The 20,919-nt window shown below is 35.2% G+C and overlaps 1 protein-coding gene across 1 annotated transcript in view; it reads right to left on the bottom strand.

Moving 5' to 3' along the window:
- Nucleotides 1-2,479: 2,479 nt before the first annotated feature.
- Nucleotides 2,480-20,919, bottom strand: part of LOC107574421 (cadherin EGF LAG seven-pass G-type receptor 1-like) — a 54,020-nt gene continuing 35,580 nt past the window's right edge. The window contains exons 7-35 of the mRNA XM_016260862.1: nt 19,139-19,302; nt 18,714-18,839; nt 17,306-17,472; nt 16,999-17,184; nt 16,447-16,560; nt 16,187-16,361; nt 15,782-15,923; nt 14,338-14,458; nt 13,205-13,388; nt 12,721-12,822; nt 11,907-12,001; nt 11,562-11,771; nt 10,925-11,108; nt 10,692-10,832; nt 10,379-10,589; nt 9,120-9,287; nt 8,863-8,989; nt 8,571-8,771; nt 8,287-8,461; nt 7,414-7,526; nt 7,215-7,291; nt 6,292-6,418; nt 5,322-5,447; nt 5,067-5,203; nt 4,383-4,477; nt 4,158-4,301; nt 3,836-4,048; nt 2,928-3,198; nt 2,480-2,846 (exon numbers count right to left, since the gene is read on the bottom strand). Coding sequence (XP_016116348.1) covers nt 2,822-2,846; nt 2,928-3,198; nt 3,836-4,048; nt 4,158-4,301; nt 4,383-4,477; nt 5,067-5,203; nt 5,322-5,447; nt 6,292-6,418; nt 7,215-7,291; nt 7,414-7,526; nt 8,287-8,461; nt 8,571-8,771; nt 8,863-8,989; nt 9,120-9,287; nt 10,379-10,589; nt 10,692-10,832; nt 10,925-11,108; nt 11,562-11,771; nt 11,907-12,001; nt 12,721-12,822; nt 13,205-13,388; nt 14,338-14,458; nt 15,782-15,923; nt 16,187-16,361; nt 16,447-16,560; nt 16,999-17,184; nt 17,306-17,472; nt 18,714-18,839; nt 19,139-19,302 — 4,321 coding nt within the window. The 3' untranslated portion in view covers nt 2,480-2,821. The remainder of the gene's footprint in view (nt 2,847-2,927; nt 3,199-3,835; nt 4,049-4,157; nt 4,302-4,382; nt 4,478-5,066; nt 5,204-5,321; nt 5,448-6,291; nt 6,419-7,214; nt 7,292-7,413; nt 7,527-8,286; nt 8,462-8,570; nt 8,772-8,862; nt 8,990-9,119; nt 9,288-10,378; nt 10,590-10,691; nt 10,833-10,924; nt 11,109-11,561; nt 11,772-11,906; nt 12,002-12,720; nt 12,823-13,204; nt 13,389-14,337; nt 14,459-15,781; nt 15,924-16,186; nt 16,362-16,446; nt 16,561-16,998; nt 17,185-17,305; nt 17,473-18,713; nt 18,840-19,138; nt 19,303-20,919) is intronic.

Raw genomic sequence — 20,919 nt, forward strand, 5'->3', positions numbered from 1 at the left:
GGATGCGCTTTATTTCACTTCTTTTGGACTGATGCATGCAACACCCGCTCCGCTGACTGCCATTAAACAGCTTGGAAAATCAAAGTACATTTTTAATATAACTCCGATTGAATTCATCTGAAAGAAGGAAGTCATATATGCCTAGGATGGCTTGAGGGTGAGTAAATAATGGGCTAATTTTCATTTTTGGGTGAACTATCCCTTTAAGTCAATTCTTAGCAGCGTTCTTGAGAGTAATTCTCAGAGGCTTGATAAATACAGGCCCTGGTTTAACATACTTCATTTTGTACGCTATCTTATTGTGCAAGCGAAACCCAGCAGTGGAGTAAGACAAAGCCAGTCATTCTTGGCGAAAGAAGTCGGCTCAGGAATAATGTGCAACTGACAGTCTCTCGCTTGCACAATAATAGTCTCTCTGCACCGGGTATTGCGGACTGTGAACTGTAGAGATAACAATGGGCGGCTTGAACTTTCTGTGAGAAATTGCTACAATCTTAAAGAGATCAGCTGATGTCGGACTAGTGTGGCACAGGAGCCTGTTCTCTACAGTATGTGGGTCAGAGGTAGAGGCCCCATGATCCTCATGAATGTTTCGGCTCATAGCAAGAACCCTGTACATAGTTGATCGTGAAGGTTTGATGCATGAGGAAAACCAGACATTTTTCAAATCTTCTCCGGTCTAAATGTAATTGTTACTCACCTCTATGTCGTTCCAAATTTATATGACTTTCAATTTCTGAAATAATCATTTAGGTTGGTTTTATGAACTGGATTAAATGATTCTTTGAAAAGATTTGACTTAAAATAATCTGTAAATATTGTACAAATAGGTTGATATTGAAAATTTAATTGTATAAGCTCATTTTCACAATTTTTACTTTGAAAGTACCTTTGCTGTCATCCAACATTCACTTGAAAGTAATCTTTAAAAACATTAAAACTTTAATAATGCTGTTAAATGCAATTTTTGGCAAGTTTCAAAATGACTTTTACATACTGTACATTATAACATTGTGATGCGTAAATTCACTTGTAGCATTTATAATGATTAATTTTTATTTGAAGGGTTTTATTTTTTATTTATTTAGACAAATGGTGTCCAATAGCATAAAAACCATTTATCCATTATCACCAATAACATGAAGAAAATTATTGGCTTGTTGATATCATCCAGAATTTTAATGTATGTGCATCGCTATATCAATTTAATAATCCTCACCAGTGTTATTTTTGAGAAATATTATTACACAAATTTAATCTAACTGTTTTCTATTTTAATATATTTTGAAATGTAATTTATTCTTGTGATGGCAAAGCTGATTTTTTTTTTTAAATCACTCCAGTCTTCAGTTTCACATGATCCTTTAGAAATATGCTTATTTGCTGCTCAAGAAATGCTTCTTATTATTATCAATGTTAATATCAGTTGTGCTGCTTAATATTTTTGTGGAAACAGAGATACATTTTTTTTAAAGATTATTTGATGAATACAAGGTAAATACACATTATATTATTGTCAATAATATAATGTTTCCTTGTTGAATAAAAGTATCAATTTCTTTAAAAAAAAAAATTTTAACTTTTGACTGGTTGTGCATATTGAAGGAATTTCATGATAGCAAAATAATATCAAAAATACTGCAATATTACAAGTCATTTTTGTGAGGGAAAAAGATCCTACAGAATTTGCAATTAAGTCTTTTAAATTCATTTATTTACAATGTTCAAATGTATTATCAGTGCGAATAGTATATAAATACCTTATTTTACATGCTGGTATCTAACATCTACAAGCTTTGACAAGTAATGGAGGTATTTCATGGATACACATTTAATCTATGTCATATTGGTAATGTGTGTTCACTGGAGGACTACCAATCAATAAATGTTTCTAAACTATTACAGATTACATTGTTACTGACCTGACATCACTTTCACATAGTTTGACCTTTAACATAAGTAAAGACAAAAGAACGGCTCCCTGAATGTCTCAGTCTATACTATTTACACAAGAGGTTTGGCAGAGCTATAAAACAGTCGACAGGCACTTTAGGAATCTTTTGATTCTCTGTTGGTAATTTAGATGCAGAGCAAACCTAACAAAACACTCTTTTTCTATGTACAGCACTGGCAGAGACTTTAAGGCATGCTGAACATAAGCTGTAAAATACTGTCAGAGGTAATCACTGTAAAAACACAACTGACCATTGAACCCAATGACAAACAATCTGTTTGTATCTTCACACTAATAATTCATCTGAAACATAACTGGGGGAAAGAAAACTCAGTCGTTTGGGGCAAAAATAAAAAATAAAACATCAAATTAAGCTACAACTTTTCAAAAATGCACAGTATAAAAAAAACAATATAAACATTCAAAACAGTGCTGTAAAAAATACCACAGTAAACATAAATATTCAGTATTGGCATCACAATGAAATCCTAATTTACAATTTTACAAATAACCCTATTACACATCTAAAATACAAAATGTAACTATAAACATTACTTACACATCATAAGTCATCTGTTTACGACTGATGAATTCTGGCATAAACTGTACAAAAGCGAATTAATATCAAAGTCTTTTACTGTAACTCCAGATCAGCTTTATCCATTTTGACGTCAGAAAACTTTTCTGTCCTCATCCAGCTCAACTTGGACAATGTAGCACTTTGGAATGCTGGGATAGCTAGTGCCCAGCTTCCATTTGTATTAAATTAACCTTTATAAATACTAAAAAACAACTTCAGAGCAGGACCATGTTGTGCTTTAAATACTAATCCATTCCAGTTGATTCAGCGTCCTTCAAGGTGAAGGCTCAGATTGATGTTTCATTGCTGCCACTAACAAGAGAACGACAGAGGTGTTACAATCAGAACGTGACCAAATAAATTGTAATGATCAGCATTTGACATCCAACTCACTCAGAATCGAAGTCTTCGTCCGCCAGGGTGACGGGGCTCGTGCCCAGCTCCACGGCGATCCCGTTTAGTGCAGACTGGGGTGGTAATGGAGGTGGTTTGATGATGATGCTGTTGGCCTCGGTTCCTGAGCGAACCCCCTCGTTTGACCCCACCGATGGAGTCTTTCGGGGGATCTGGGGTGGGTTGTAGTCACTGAGCTTCTCCCTCAAGCGGTTTTTCATGTTCTTGTCCATCAGCGGGGGTGAATATGTGATATTATTCTTTAAAATGCCTAATAAAGTGAATATAATATAATATAATATAATAATACAGAATATTTTAATAGAATATTATATAAATGTATACAATTGATCAAAATATATAGTTTAAAATATATAATATATTCTATTTAAAGAAATATTTTAGTTTTTAGCACAATTTAATCTTAAATGTTTAAATATATATATAAATAAATACAAACAAATAATAGTTTAATCAATTATTCTCCATTATTCTATTCTCTATTGAATTATTAAATATTATTTTAATATTGGTGATCTTGTTCTTTCAAATGTCTAATGAAAGTATTAATATAATACAATATAATATACAGAATATTTTAATAGAACACAATATATAGAGTTTCAAATATATATAATTATTTATAACTATATATTTAAATATATATTTATTTAAATACAAATATATAATGTCATAGATTATGACATTATTATAAATGTTATCTATTAAATTATTACATATTATTTTAATGTTATAAATGACTAACATATATAAAATACATGTATTATGCATGCATGAAGAAAATTGATTTTTCAAGTACTAAAATAGTTCAATCTTGTTAAGTGTTCTTTTTTAGGTCAAGTTTTTTTAGTTGTAGTAATTTTTGTTTAGTTTTAGTTGTCGCTCACCTCTTCTGGGTAACTGGTTGCTCTTTGGCTGACTGGGTGGACTCTCACTTTGAGACACATCTCCATTGTGATTTAATTTATTCCCATGATGAAGCTCCACATTCACTTTTGTTTCCACCCGCAGTTTCTCTGGACTGCCTGGATCCTCACTTTCACTGGCTGTGGGTGGCTCCTCCGGCCAGTATGGCTTCCCTTGACCGGACATGGCATCAACTTCAGAACAACATGATTAAAGTTATCAAACATCCAAGTTTAAATATGAATAAAATGATTAAAACATGTAAAAGAGCAGGTCAGAGGTCATAGAAGAGGCTGCAGGCACCTTTAGGTGTGCTGTGGATGGGCGTTCTCTTGTTATTCCATTTGGTCCTGGAGTGCCTGGCCTCATCCTCACTGCCCGAGGAGTGGGAGGAAGCGTAGGAGCCGCTGTGTTCATCCACTGAGAGCTCACTGTCCGAATCTGAATCTGAATAATAACAGAAAATTATTATTCAGAAGTTATGACACCATCTGAGCCTTCAATGGTCCATGTTATTTCTGCCCTCACCTTCTGCCGTTTTACTCTTGTGGAAAAAGAGCAATGAGTCTCCTTCATCATGCGGCACATTTCCACCATTAGACGATATGCTGCGTTTCTTCTCCCTGAGTGAAAAAACCCCCCATCAAATCTATGCATTATTACTGAAATACTGTGAATTTGTATCTATCATTACATTAAGTGGAGTCATACTAAAGTTATTCAGTGACAGTAAGTTGCTAGTGAAATGTTCACAAATGCAGCTGCCAATATGGCAATATTACAAATATGACAACCAGGATTTCTTCTTTCGTTAGTTAATAACATACTTTCTTAAACATTCTTTATTGCTACACTTTGTAGTTAGAAGTGTGTCAAACACATGAATCAATACACATTGGATCTAATATGTGATCCATGTAACATGGTTATGGTAAAAAATACTGTATGAGTCATAAATATGGCTAAAGTGGCCCCATTGATAGTCATAATGAACTTAGTCTCATCTAAAGACATGACCTAAAAACCGAATTCCCGAATACTTGATTCTCATTTTAAGAGGTTAAGGAGGAGGTATGGAGATATTTTACATTAGCATTTCAAATGAAACATTGTTTTATTAGACAGATGTTTAAGAAATACTTGATTCTGATTGGTCAGTCGTGGCATTTAATATAAAAGAACTCAAATCGTAATTCACTCCTGGTGTATTACCTGAGTGTGGAAACAAGGTAGCTGCTGCCGTGACTCTTGCCTGATCTAATAGAGCTATCTAGAGATACAGAGGACTCTCCAATGGTGGTCCGGTACAGACCTCCCTCCTCTGTATAGACATCACCATTCAGAGAACGCTGGCACGACAGAAGAAGAGATTCACTGTCAGTGATTCATCAGTAAATCAATTGTGCCTATACATGAATCTTTACATTTTTAATGAACTTCTTAATTTAATGTATGTGTCAAACTCACTGTGAGTAAGGTAGCCCTTGTTGTACTGGGATCTTCAGCTGGTACTTTCTTCCCTGTAAAGACACTTTTCAGGTTCCTCCTCACGTCTTTGTTGAGAATACAGTGGAAGAAGAAGATGCACATGCCCTGGAATGAAAAAAAAACATCACTACTGATTAATTACATACATACAAATTTGTCATAATACACAAGCAAAATTGTTTGTTAAAGAGAGCAATCCAATCCCTTATGGTTTGTACAGGTGCATCTCAATAAATTAGAATGTCGTGGAAAAGTTAATTTATTTCAGTAATTCAACTCAAATCATCATCTTTTTTATTTGACCTTTCTTTTCACATATTTTTTACTTCACTATTCTGAAGTATTTCTGTATTGTTTGCTTATTGGCAACAACAACCATAATTGTTATTATTTACTATATTTGCTGACAATTGTATTGATACAGTACTGTTGACTCTAACTTGACTCGATTGTATTTAATATTACAATTTTAAATTTTTGTTATTTATTATGATTATATTATTTTATCTTTAATAAAAAAACTACAGAAAATAAACAGTAAATAAAGAGATAAAATAAGATGAGGTAAAAATATAAAAAATTTAAAATTAAATACAATCAAGTCATGTTAGAATCAACAATGCTTTACTTACACAATTGCATACACTGTCGATATATGCACATATGTTATTGTTGCTAATAAAATAAACAATACAGAAAGAAAATAGCAAAGTAAATAAAGAGAAATATTAAATTAAAGGTAAAATACAAAAATGAGTTAAAAAAAAAAAAAAAAAAAAAATATATATATATATATATATATATATATATATACAGTATATATATATATATATATACAATTTATTTAAACTTTAAATATATGTAATTTTTTAAATATAGGCAAGACATCCCAAATTTCTCTTCTGACAAACAGTGATCATTATTTTCACAGCACAATGACCATATGCACCTGCAAGCAACTGAGGATGGCAAAGAGGTAGTGGAAGGACAGCACATCGCTGTTGACTGCCATCAGACCCAGTAGCCAGGTGGCGCTGATGAGCAACAGGAGGAGGAAGGCCACTCGAAGAGCAGAGCTGCACAAGAGCAAATGAGAATGATGAACAAGATTTGGGTTCACCTGCTTCAGGCCATTTGTGTTTCAGTATTGTTCAGTTTGACCTCTAAAGGGATCATATGATGCGATTTCAATTTTTCCTTTCTCTTTGGAGTGTTACAAGCTCTTGGTGCATAAAGAAGATCTGTAAAGTTGCAAAGACTAAAGTCTCAAATCCAAAGAGATATTCTTTATAAAAGTTAAGAGTCAACTACGCCTTCCTAAAACGGTTCATTCTAACACGCCCCCACATATCTACGTCACGATGTGGGAAGATTTGCATAACGCCGCCCAAATGTTCACGCAAAGAAAGAAGGTTCTTTCAGCCCGGGGTCGTCACATGTGGTTGCCGCAAGCCCACCGGACGTTCCTCACTCTAGCCGCAGGCCTCCGCTCACTCTAGGCAGCCTTGTGTGATGCTGTGTTTCGTTGTGAAAGCGAAACTACTTTGTATCGCTCCAGCCGGACACGGCATCACAATATGGTAAGGGGTGTAACATTTCCGTCACACGCTTGAGGTATTCGGCCAATCACAACGCACTGTATAGCTGGCCAATCAGAGCACACCTCACTTTTCAGACCAATGAGCTTTGTAAAAATCGACGCGTTTCAGAAAGGCGGAGCATAGAGGAGAAACAATAATGTACAGTATGTGGAAAATAATGTGTTTTTTAAACTTTAAACCGCATAAACACATTTCATTACACCAAATACACTAAATAATGTTCTTTTTAGCAACATCATATGACCCCTTTAAGCTTTCTCACTGGACTTACATTGCTCCCGACTTTTCTGTTCGTTGGCGCCGTCCACATGAGGCTTTGGCTGCCAGCACAATTAGGACTATATTTATCTGTTAAACAGAGGTTTGTTTTTCATTATTTAGCCTACTCAAAACCAAATTCATCAGTTGGGAGATGGAAAGGAAAGCAGCGTTTCCACCGTGTTCAACAAGATTCAAATGCCCAAACTGACCAGCACTACTATGGAGATTGGTCCTGTGATGCTCCAGATAAGAGTGTCATAAACAGAGAGCCAGCAGAAATCAGGGTTTCCATAACCCTGAGGATCCAAACCCACAGCCAGACCTGACAAGACACAAATAATCAGCAATGGTGCACAATCAAGATGTGAATTACAGGGGGTTTGTGTGGTCAGTTCGGTGAATTTTGACTAAATATTGGGAAGAAAATAAATGTTATTTGATTGTCAGCAATTTAGTGTACATTGCTGTTTTGGGTCAGTAATATTTATGTTTTTGAAAGAAGTCGCTTCTGTTCACCAATTGATAGATCAAAAATCTATTAATTTTGTGAAATATTATTACAATTTAATTTAACTGTTTTCTATTTTAATATGTTAAAATGTAATTTATTTCTGTGACGGCAAAGCTACATTTTCAGCTTCATTACTCCAGTCTTCAGTGTCACATCATCCTTCAGAAATCATTCTAATATGCTGATTTGGCACTCAGGGAACACTTTTTTATTATTAATAATTTTGAAAACAGCTTTTGCTGCTTTATATTTTTGATAAATTAATTATAAATTTTTTTATGATTTCTTTGATTAATACAAAGAACTGAACTATTTGAAATAAAAATCTTTAGTAACATTTTAGTCTTTAATGTAAATTTTGATCAGTTTGATGCATCTTTCCTAAATAAAAAGTATTTATTTCTCAAATTAATCTTACCGACCCCACATTTTTGAATGGTAATGTATTACATATACAGTATATCTACATATATAGTGTATATAAAACATTAAATCAACTATATATTTTATAAATAATAGAATAAATGTGTCCACTAGACCTGTCTAATTTGTAAGCAACTAAGTTTCATACCTGTGATAATAGCAGGAATCCCCCAGCCGATGGCGTAGTAGAAGCGCATGTGGCCCTGGTTGATGTTACGCATCTCAGTCAGCATGCGATAGATGTGCAGCCCCTCCACAAACATCCAGGCAAATGCGCACATGTATGAATAATGTAGCAGAATGGCCACAACTGTACATACAAACTACAAATCAGACAAGAAACAGGTTTACTATTACACACAAACGTCTACGATAAATAAAATAAAATAATGCTGTTGATATTATAATCTAAAAACTCTCCCGGCTGCTCACCGGACTGTCGGTCTGATTGATGCCAGTGAGGAAGATGAGTTCAGAGAGGAAGATGGCGGACACCAGGTTCTTGTGGATGCTGTGTAGGTTGGAGTGCAGTTTGCGAAGGATTGCCAGCAGGAGGAAGGTGATGAGGAGGGCCACCAGAGAGGCGGACACTGTCGTGTAGGTCACCACTTTCAGTGGAAGAACATCACCATGCTATGGACAAGATGACAGCGTTCAAAAACCAGTTAGCTGGCTGTACACTTGCAAAAATCCATCCAAACCAAACTAGCTGGCTGTGTCTTACCTCTCGTTTGGAGATGTCCATGAGGACAGCAAAGCTGGTCAAGTGGTTGCACTGGCAGCTGATATGAGTCAAGTTTCTGAAGACCAGCTCACAGCCTTTAGAAGACCAGGCACCTCCACCAGCAACCCTATCAAATATGAGCAGGAGGAATGACACAAATAAAAAAATTATTCTATAATAACAGCACAAGCGGAGATTGGTTTCTTCTGGCCATATCATAAAAATAAATATAATCTATTGATTGATTAAGGACTCACGGGATGGAGTGGTTCCAGTAGACGCACACAGGTTTGGTCCTCTCGTGGGTCTCCAGGAGCCTGAAGTTCAGGGTGATGGGTCTCTGGAGTGGGGTGGGGGGAGGTTCTCCGTCCCTGTGGACCACCACGCTTACTACAGGTGAGTTGATGACAGGACGAGTGGGCAGTCTGGGGATGTGTAGAGCACCAGATATGAAAAAAAGGACCAGAAAAAAAATCTGTACCATATTGGTTATCTGCCAATATTAAAGATTTTTTATTTATTTATCTATATCGGCTCATTTTAATGGAAATCCATTTCGGTAAGAAAATAATGCTTTGGTAAATCATGATTATGGCATAAAAAAACTAAATTATGAGATGCTAAATCATTATTATGAGATACAATTTAGACATTATGACACAAAAAATTCGTAATATTAAAAAATTAAATGTAGACTTCAGTATGACAATTTCGATTTGTCATACTTTTGACATGTTTTTCTCATAATTTCAATTTATCTCATGATTATGACTTAGTATCTCATAATTTAGACTTTTTTCCTCATAATATTTGGTTTTATTTGTCATAATTTTAACTTTTTGAAACTTTTTTAATTTTTTCCCCATAATCATGACTTAATATGTCATTTTTTACTTTATCTCAATTATGTCTAACTTGACTTCTTACCTCATAATTGTGACTTTTTTATGTCATGGTTTTGACTTTTAATCCAATTCTTATCTAATTATGTCATAATTATGATTTACCAAAATATGTTTTTTTTTTCCATATGGCGAAAATGGGCTTCCTTAGATATTAGACACTTAATTGTTCTTGCTCATTTGCTCTATTTTTACATTTGGATTACCCTTGCCAACATCTAACACTCACTAAAAGATCATCTTTAAAACATCCTTAACAAATCTCCAAATGAATATGAATTTTTCATACTGTACATTATAATGTTGTTGTGTCATTTTTAGTATTTTGTTGTGTCACTTTGAGCATTTAAATTTAGATTTTAATTTTTAGTATTTTAGTTTTAAATTGTAATCTATTTAGACAAAATGGTATCGGCTATTTCCCAGAATGAAAGTAATGATCAGCTTATCATGTCAACCAAAATTTTAATATCGGTGCATCCCTAATTATTATTTAAATATTACATGATATATTATTTATATTATTATTATTATATATATTATTATTTAAATATAACATCTCTTGAACAAGGAAATCTATTGTTTGCATGTAAAATCCCAGGCTGAAGTGCTACCTAAGACTGCGGCGGTCCGGATCATAACTCTCTGGAAGGAGTCGACCCAGAGATCTGTAGATCATCACCATCACAACAGCGGGTGGATCAGGCTGTTCCGCATGCCGTCTTTTCTTAATGGATGGTGTTAAATCAACAGTATCTGATCCATCCATACTGATGAAAGACTCAGTTGGTTCAATCTGGGCTGGAGGCTCTGTGGTAAAAGCATCTATAGTGTATAAGACATAATAAAGTTTAGTATTAAGTTTAAACATTGCACATTTCCATTACATTACTGATAATATAAAGAAACAAGTTTCAAAGTGAGAACCTTTACTCTTTTTCGGCATGGCGAGCAGGTTTGGGAACACAACAGATGTCTCCAGCTCTTTTGAGTACACCTCCTTAATTTCCTGAAATCGCAGAATCTTGTCTTGGTTTGCAGTGGAGTCCAGAAAATCTAATGCACCAACTGGTTGTAAAGAAAAACAATACATATTTTTTATATCAAACTCTCAAAATTGAGCAGAGCAGATGCTACAGGATGGAGAACCCAATACTAACTCATGTTGTCAGTGACGATGGTGAAGGGTCTCAGGTAGGTCTTCCTCATGTTCTGTACCAGAGTGTTGCCGTACTCCTCAAAGTGGCGCAGCAGGTGTGCCGTCCCGCCATCAGAGCGCTGTATCTTCTCCCAGTGCTCCTTGTTGATCGGGTCAAGGATGGCACTTCCAGCTTTAATGATGTTCTACCACAACAAAGAAGAGTAATGTTCATTAATAATGGACTATAACTATCCACTGTGGTTTCAAAATAAAATTAATGTACATTAATTAATTTATCAAGTAAAATACAAAAAATTATAAATTATTTAAAATATTTTTAACCAATTGTATTAGTAGTTTTAATAATATAATAAAATTTATAAAATAAAGTTAATTTAAAGACATGGGATCTGAATGTGTTTGAGAGTAAAAAAGATCTATAACTTGCATACATACACTTGATATATTTAATATGATCGTTTACATGCTTTCAAACTGGTTAAAGCTAGTCATTTATGGTCATTAGTTGGACCATCTTGGTTAAGACAGCTGGAGCTGATAGGTCATCTTGGACCCATCAGATTAAACTTGAATATAAAGATACTAAAGTCCTGTTAGATTCTGAAAGCATATGTGAAGGTCTTTGAGGTCTATACCTTGTTGAAATCGGCATCATGAGTGGCGGTGAGCTCAAAGCCCTGCTGCAGACTCTCATGCTCTAACACAATAGCCAGCAGATGGTAGGCCGTCCTCACGTCATTCCCAAAGAGACGATCCGTACGGTAAGTGGCAGAGTGCAGCAGGCCCGCAAGGCTTTTTGATATTTCTCCATCCATTCGAGAAGCATTAGCGTGAAGATCCTCGCTCTAAGCCACACATGAAGGAGAAAACACTGTTCACTTCTAGGATTGTGTAAGATGGAGTAGAATATTTAATAGTCAATTGTACTATTTCTTCCATGACTACAATTCCAACTTGTATCAACCAGCAGAGTCACAAACCTCTTTCTTTAGCTTTGAAAAGCTGAGGGAAGTGCAGTCAAAGAGCTCAGGTGGAAGCCAACCTTTATCATCGCTACAATGACGGATAGCAGTGCCTGTCAAACGACAAATGAAGATATATTGATAAATTATTCAATTATGTAATAAAAAGATGAAAATTCCTACATACATTGCCAGTCAAACGTTTGGACACATCTACTTCGCTATTGCTAATACTATTTTTTTTTTAATTTAATTATAGAAAAATATTAAAAATGGACAAAAAAACTAAATGAAATATGGGATTTATGTTGGGACTAAAATATTTATTTATTTGTTTATATATATACACACACATACAGTACATACATATACTGTAAATAGTTTTATACTGAAATCCATTTAGAGGTACAATTATATATTAAAATACATAAATTATATGAATATAACTGTATATTATAAATATAAATAGAATTGTCTACAAAGATCAAAAGTTGCTAATTAATTAGGCCCAATTATATATATTAAATTATATAAATATAACTGTATATTGATTATTATAAACAAACTAATTTTTTTAACTGTAATTAAAACAAAGATTATTGAAGTATGTTTTGCAGGAAAATAATTTTCATTTCAGTCTTTCTACTTCAAAATTTGACATTTAATTCAAATTACTTGCCATTTTGTAATTTTATAATAATATTTTTGTAAGGATCTGTGAAATTTACCAGTAATTTCTATGTGAAAATAATTTTCAGATTCAGTAAAGTGTGTTGATTGATCGTTTAAATTCTTGATTTGGTTAAAGAGAGTATAACTCATCTAGACTCACCACTGGATCCTTTAGGGCAGTTTGTGGCTGCAGGGCCACCAAACGTGGTGCGGGGCCACCAGATACCATCTTCAAAGGCTTTGGGACAACCATCATATACCACTAGATAACAACCAAATGGAGTGAGAGTGAGGAAAACAGGAAAATCTTGCAAAACAGATGCCATTTAGTGCCAATTAACAAGGTTTGTTGCTATGTCTTAATAAGACAAGACTTTTTTAGGAGCCACAAATGTCCATTATTTCTAAACCTCACAGTCAGTACAGAATACAGATACACCATGCTGACATGAAAGCAGCCTGCTCATGACTGGAGTGTATTACACTTACATTTCATCATACTGTGAATGCAAATGTAAGCTAAAATTGAAAACAGCTTTTATATTTTTGCCCTTATTTATTCAATTGTCCAAGATGTTGTGAAGCATTTTCTAAGCAGTTTTGAAATGTTAACTGATATCCTGGTCAGTTGACAGCACACATACCCACACATCCCCCGACTGTCACCTCTGCAAAGGGGTTGTCACAACAGTTGCACTGACGACCCACCACACCCATCTTACAGCGGCACTGGCCCGTTACAGCGTCACATGTCCGGGAATGCGCTCCAAGGTGAAAACAATCGCACGGGTAGCATGTGTCTGCACCAAGAGGCCGAAAGTAATTGTCCTAACAAAGGGAGGAGGAGAAAATAATGGCATTTTGTGAGCGTGAACTAATTGCAACATCACAATTCTGGCTTTTTCTCTCACAACGGTTTATATATCACAGTTCCAACTTTTTTTCTCAGAATTGTAAGTTTATATTTAGAGTTAACATCTTGCAATTCTGACTTTATATCTCGCAATTTTGACAAATGTAGACAGAATTGTGACATATACAGTGGGGCAAAAAAGTATTTAGTCAGCCACCAATTAGAATTCAGAGGAAAAAAGTTTGAATTGTGAGATGAAAAGTTGCAATTACTTTCAGAATTTTTTATCCCAAGCTTTCATAGATTAAAAAGTATAAGAATTTTATTCAGCAAGTATACATTAAATTCGATGCGTTAAATTTGTTTACAAGTGACAGTAAAAACATTTATAATGTTGCAAAATATTTCTATTTCAAATAAATGCTGTTCTTTTGAACTTTCTATTCATCAAAGGTATTCCTGAAAAAATTGATCACATTTTTTTTCACAAAAATATCAAGAGGCACAACTATATTCAACATTGATAATAATAAGAAATGTTTCTTGAGCACCAAGAATGTTAGAATGATTTCTGAAAGATCATGTGACACTAATGACTGCTGAAAATTCAGGTTTGCAGTCACAGTAAAAAATTGCACTTTAAAATATATTAAAATAGAAAGATAGATTTTCATTGTAACAATATTTCACAATATGACTGTTTTTGGTGTATTTTTTATCAAATAAATGCAGTCTTGGTGAGTATGAGAGACTCCAAAAACATTAAACAAAATCTTGCCGACTTCAAACGTTCATACGGCAGTGCGCTTAATACAATAAAAGCCACATGGTTCAATTTATGTGAAGGGTGACTGTTGGATAACAACTAGAAGTCAATGGTTTCCCTTGAGCTTAATCTGGAGCATGCGATCACTTGCAGCTTACCTTGCAGCTACACTCTCCTGTGGTTTTATTACAGTCCCTTTTGAAGCCTTTGCTGACGTCGCAGTTACAGGGCCCACAGGTCGGGTATCCCCACCAGCCGCGAGCACAAGGTTGGTCCCCTCTGTGTGTGTGCGCAAACGCCAAATTAAGAGTGAGAAAGACAGAGAAAAATAAAACAGTGCAATAGTGCCTAGCGAAAGTTTAATCTTCACAGAATGAGACTCAAAAAAGTTTATATTGGGGACTGAGACTGATCGGAAGTTTGAAAAGGGGAAATTGGACATGAAGGTCTGCTGTAAAATCAAAGCAGTAGATTCTGACTGCAAGGCAAACATGAAATTGCTTGTGTGAAAGCAATACATCATTCTAAGCTCTCTTCCTTTGTGATCATTTAAAAGAGAATATTTTCATGGTAAAAGGAAGGAACAGAAACTAAATCATTTAAAAAATACACTGTTATTTTAGTTTCTTTTCTCCACTCATGGAAATTCTCTTCTGTGTTTTCCTAATGTTTGTAAGAGTTTACAGATTGCCTTTGTCATTATTATTTTATTTATATTATGTAAAATGACATACAATGACATTAAAATCTGACTAAAAAAGAAAAAGAAAAGAAAATACACTTTTAAAACTCAAGTGATTCTGCTTTTTTATCTATATTCTGCTTTAATGGATGAAAGTCTGGCTAAATAATTCCAGCAGTTGCATTATGAATAAAAACCTTACAGTGTGGGCGTCAAAGACTTACCAGAATTAAAGGAAACACCAGAATTAAAGGATCATTATAATAATACCATCACAAACATCTGCTATCACAGCTTTCGCCACTTACAAACCTTGGCAGTTCATGAAACAGACTATCAGACAATAAAGCTGTTGTCAGTCAGCGTGTTTCAGCAAGTACCAAGCTTTAACTAAAAGTTAAAGCTTAATCCTTTCTTAATCCTAACCAAATCTAGACATTAAAGGGATCATTCAACCAAAAATTAATGCTCTGCAATTATTTCCAAACCTCTATGACTTACTTTCTTCTGCAGAAAACAAAATAAGATATTTTAAAGAATGTCCCAGTGTTTTTTGAATATGGAATGAAAGTCTGTATGGACAAAAACAATAAATCATTCTTCAAAATATATTTTTGTTCCACAGAAGAAATAAAGTTATGGTTTGGAATCACATGAGGGTGAATGAACGATTACAGAAATTTCATTTTTGGGCAAACTATCCCTTTAAATACTGACGTGGACCCTTTTTTTCACTTAAGGGATTGCAAATCGGTACATCTGATTGCTTAAAAAACTACCAACACATTTTTGTTCAATGAGCTGCATGATTTGAGGCAGCATTCGTGTATGAAAAACAAATTAGGATGCTGAATTTATATCCCTAAACCTTAGTATGAGCAATATGAATGAATGAATCTAAGCGACTGAGAGATACTCACTTGTGCTCACAATATTGGCCACAGTAATTGTGTCCACACTCACAGCTGTAGCCACGTTTGATGCTGGGTTTACGAACACAGGAGGAAATGTGTTCGCAAGGGTTCAAGAGACACGCATCCACACAGTCCCTGCCGAAATAACCTGGGGAATAGGAAAAGAGAGAAAGAGATTGTGTGCCACAGATTCATAAAACTAGACTCTAATATCTTAAATCATATACAGAGAGCTCTAAAAGTCTTGTTTTTTATTTTTATTTATTTTAGTGAGTGAAAATTTTAAATTATAACTGTACTTTTGCTTTAAACTACATGTCATTTCAATTTAAATGTGGTCTCAAGCTTTTGCACCCCACTATATAAATACTCTAAATCTTTTTAGTCCTTTAGTAGCACTATTGGTGTTACCTGGCTCACAGACACATGTGTAGGATGCCCAGTTGTCCGTGCAGCGGCTGTGAGATGGACACAGGTTGGACTGACAAGCATCAGGTACGTTACATCCATCTTTCGCACGGATTCGTGTCGCAAGCCGTATGTTGATGTTGGCAGTGTTGGTGGAGGTCTCACCCATTCGCAAACCCTATGAGATGACCACATGACGTACCAGCGTGAATAACACAATACACACCTTTAAACAATGTAAATGTGCGTGTATGTGAGTATACCTGCATGCAGCCAGTAAATCCAGCCTGCACAGTGCCGTCTTTCTTAAGCAGTCCACCGATAAACAAGTTCCTCAGTTTAAGCCCGGGCAGCTCATTACCGATCTCTACTGTCCTCTAGACATCAAAACAATATCAAAAATATCTTAAACTCATGTTTTCAGAACCCAAACCACATGCATTTATGTTTCTTATTAACTAATAAATGTCAATGAGAATGAAAATGAGAAATGTTGCCTTGGCAATTAGATGAAATAAAATAAGTTTATGTTTTTTTTGTTTTTTTTCAGTTAATGTTCATTTTATTTCAAGTAGTAAAAATGTTTGAAGATTTTGTAACTGCTAATATCTACTAAATATCCAAAGATTTTCAAAATATAATTTCCACCACAGAAATTGCCGTTTAGCAACAAAAAATGGCAAAAATGACACATGTGTGTCTAATGTTAGAGACTAGTAGTAGACAAATTAAATATACTAAACAGTATGAAAAGTTTCAAATTTGTGTTTGAAGCAGATTTAGGTGGTCTATAAATAAATATTAAGATCATATACCTGAAACATGCCGTAGTCCAAAGACACGAGAGCAATATATTTGATGTCTTTGCCATCTTTTCCACTCTTGAGCTCGACGAGCACATGATGCCATTCCCCGTTATCCACGGATACCTGAGGAAAATCTAAGAGTGCCACACGTCTGACCCCCAGAAACACCTGGAAACGAAGGTGCCTGTTGTTCACCTGGAAACACAAAATATGAGGCTGAGAAACCTAATACAAGTCTCATTTATCTGCTTTATTAAAGCAGGCATATCATGGAAAACAGGATTGATCAAAGTGGATGACTGAAACACAATATTACCATAAGACTAATCTTGGAAAACTCTCCAGCACTGGCCTGTAGCAGAACGCCTGTGCTTTTTCGGGTGCGAAACATAAGACCCATGTACCAGGGAATAGCGATGGTGATATCGGTCTCACTCCATGACACCAGCGCGTGGCCATCGAAATGCAGAGGGGCGGGCATAACTGTAGAAAGAAGACCATCAGACAGTTTAGATGGCATCCAGACTAAACAAAGTTGTTTTACTAACTGAAGTCTGTTAAAGTATATAAGCACCACTTGATACTTTGACATTCCCTCATGTCCTGAGGCACAAATAATCACTATCATTCGCACACGGAGGAATGTTTCCCAGTCAACCTGGAGATTTCTTCATCAGCAATGCGAAACCAGTATCTTCAGGGCAAATATTTTACTTTCTTTATGTGAGGGCTGGACTAATGGAAATAACAGTTGTATATCTTAGATACAGCCCTGGGAGTGTGACAGTAATAGTGGTGATACTCATAGTTGGGCCTTCTCTTCAGTTTTCCTCAATTTTAGACCTACAGCAGAGAGGAAGACTTTCAGTGTCCTTTTTAGAGTCCCTGATCTCAGTTTGCTGTAGTTGTATGTTAAAGAGTAACCTGAATGGTCTTCAAAACATCTGCTTTTGTATTTCACTGAATAAAGAAAGTTATTCCGGTTTGGGGTGACATGAGGAATTTAGATCTACTTCCGTTGGCAGTATTATGACTTTTATGTACTTCTGAAGTCTCATAACATGGCATGATCCTTCCATCCAATTGATAAGCAAAAATAAATAGAAAATGCGGGTTTAACCGGGTTTCCCTGCAGGAAATTAGGTCAAACTAAGCTCACTGAAAATGTTAAGCCATTTGCAACCCCATTTGCGCTTTCAAATCTTCACTCACTGTTAAGAGGGACTCTTTGTGATTAATGCACTAACTCAAATAGGTTTAGAGTGCAAAAAGATTGTGATATACAACATGTCATTTCCTGTAAAAAGAAGGAAGGAAGGACGGACGGACGGACGGACGGACAGACAGACAGACAGAGACAGAGACAGAGACAGAGACAGAGACAGAGACAGAGACAGAGACAGAGACAGAGACAGAGACAGAGACAGACAGACAGACAGACAGAGAGAGACAGACAAGATAGATGGATAGACGGATAGATGGATAGATGGATAGACAGATAGATAGATAGATAGATAGATAGATAGATAGATAGATAGATAGATAGATAGATCCTGTTAAGTATGAGTCATTGGATTTGTGTACACGTTGGTATTACATGAAGACCAAGGGCAAATCCAGGCAAAAGACGGGAGGCATGTCTATGTATTTGTGTCAATTAAGAAAAATCAAGTCAAAGGAAGAATGATTTACAGAATAGAGTAGTAAAGAGAGGATTATCTTACCATGTTCACAGTTCTTTCCTCCATAGCCTATTGGGCAGTTACAAGTGTGGGTGTTCCATCTATTCACACATACGCCTCCATTCTCACAAACAATCTTGCTACAAAAGTCATGTTTTGCTGCACAACCTGAATAGAATGGGAAAGTGCACTTTAAATATTAGGGTTGGAGTTTGACACCTCAATGGAGAGTTGCAAAAGAAAGAAAAACATTCTTTAAAAAAAAACAGTTCTATGAAAAATTCTCATTTATAGAGGTCATGTGCTCATTTTTTTCTGTTGTTTATGTTACATTTTTTGGGGAGGTTGAGGAGGAAGTTTTGAGTCTAAAAGTTAGAGTTTGTTTTTATAGCACTTCAAAATGCAGTATTTAAAAAAAAATCAAGGAAGATTTGATTTGTCATGTTATGAACCCTACAGTTTCTAACCTGCTGTGGTGCCATTGTTGGCGATAAAGCTGGCCATGTCTATGGGCTTGCTGTCAATAGTCAGGTTCCTAATGCAGCCCACAAAGTCTCGCTTCTGTACAGGGAAATCCTCCGGGAGGTTTGGAACGCCACCCAGGAGTAGAGGTCCCGTAAGATCCAGTGACCTGCACACACATACAGAGAAAGATCCCTGAAGCCACAAACAGTCCCAAGCATTCTCCATTATAATGCTTAACACATATAAGGTTCATGCACGAGCAAATCTGAAAAATCCAGACCTTGAGGCCCATTAGGCAGAAAATAGATGACAATGTGGCTTTTTAATTGTACGTTTTTTTTCCTTTTAAAAGAGAAAGCAAAATCCCCATTCTCTCACCCCTCATTCATCTCCTTTTGTGTTTTAACAAAGATAAGGGCAGGATCACGCATTGCACTTTTGGGTGAACTATCTTACAAAAAAAATTTAATAAAATAAAATAAATAAATAATATATATATATATTTTTTTTTGCATAAGTCCTGAAAGTAGACAAAGAGAACAAAAATGAAACAAAAATATTTTCTTTGTCATTTATTTATTCAAGAAAATTATCAAATATTACATACCTGCGAGTGTCAAAAATATGTAAACCTCTATGATTAGCTGTTAATTTGAAGGTGAAACTAGAGTCCATCTGTTCAGAGGTGTTTTCAGTCAGTGAGATGACTATCAGGTGTCAGTGCGTGCCCTGTTTTATTTAGAGAACAGTGATCTATCAAAGTCTGTTCATGTTTGTGGAAATGAATCATGGCACAAACAAAGATCATCTCTGAGAACCTCCGAAAAAAAGAGTTGTTGTTGCTCATCAGGCTGGAAAAGGTTACAAAACCATCTCTAAAGAGTTTGGACTCCACAGATCCACAGTCAGACAGATTGTGTACAAATGTTCACGAGAAATTGGGTCATGCAACAAGCCAACGACCCCAAGCACACAAGTCATTCTACCAGAGAATGGTTAAAGAAGGACAAGGTTAATGTTTTGGAGCGGTCAAGTCAAAGTCTGGGCCTTAATGTTGTGGAAGGACCTGGAGCAAGCAGTTCATAGGAGGAATGGACTAAAATTCCTACAAGTCATTGTGCAGGACTGATAAACAGTTACAAGAAATGTTACCTGCACTTACTGCTGCAAAAGGGGGTCACGCCAGATACAGAGAGCAAAGATTCACATACCTTTGCTACTCACATATATCACATACAATAAATAAAAAGAAAATATTTTTGTAGTACTATATATATATATATATATATATATATTTGTGGTCAAAATTGTACATAAACTTTACAGTATCTGCAAAATGTTCATTATTTGACCAACATAAGAGCGATCATACATTCAATAAAAGAATAAAAAAGTCAAATAAAAAAGTTTAGGTTTTTGCATTATTTGACAAAAGCAAAATGCAGTTAATGCCCTTCTTAGCCAATTTTCTTTTAAAATATTTTTTTTTATCCAGTATTATATGCTAACATCTAGCAGCAATGATCATATCCATCATATCTATCATACATAAAAAGGCAGTCAGAGTATGAAAATAATCACAGAAGGGTCTTGAAAAAAAGAGAGAGAACCATTAGAAAATAAAATGTGCAGCGCTATTAAAAGGAGTGTGTTTTTTTCAGAACATTATTTTGTTATTTCTGCTTTATTGTAGCCAGATATTATGTGGCTTTGTATTTCAGCATCTGGGCTTCACATTGTAGTGGACTGCAGTGCATTTCATCTACAATTCATATCGTGATCC

This window comes from Sinocyclocheilus grahami, unplaced genomic scaffold, assembly GCF_001515645.1.
Source record: "Sinocyclocheilus grahami isolate Dianchi unplaced genomic scaffold, SAMN03320097.WGS_v1.1 scaffold31.1, whole genome shotgun sequence".
Lineage (NCBI taxonomy): Eukaryota > Metazoa > Chordata > Actinopteri > Cypriniformes > Cyprinidae > Sinocyclocheilus > Sinocyclocheilus grahami.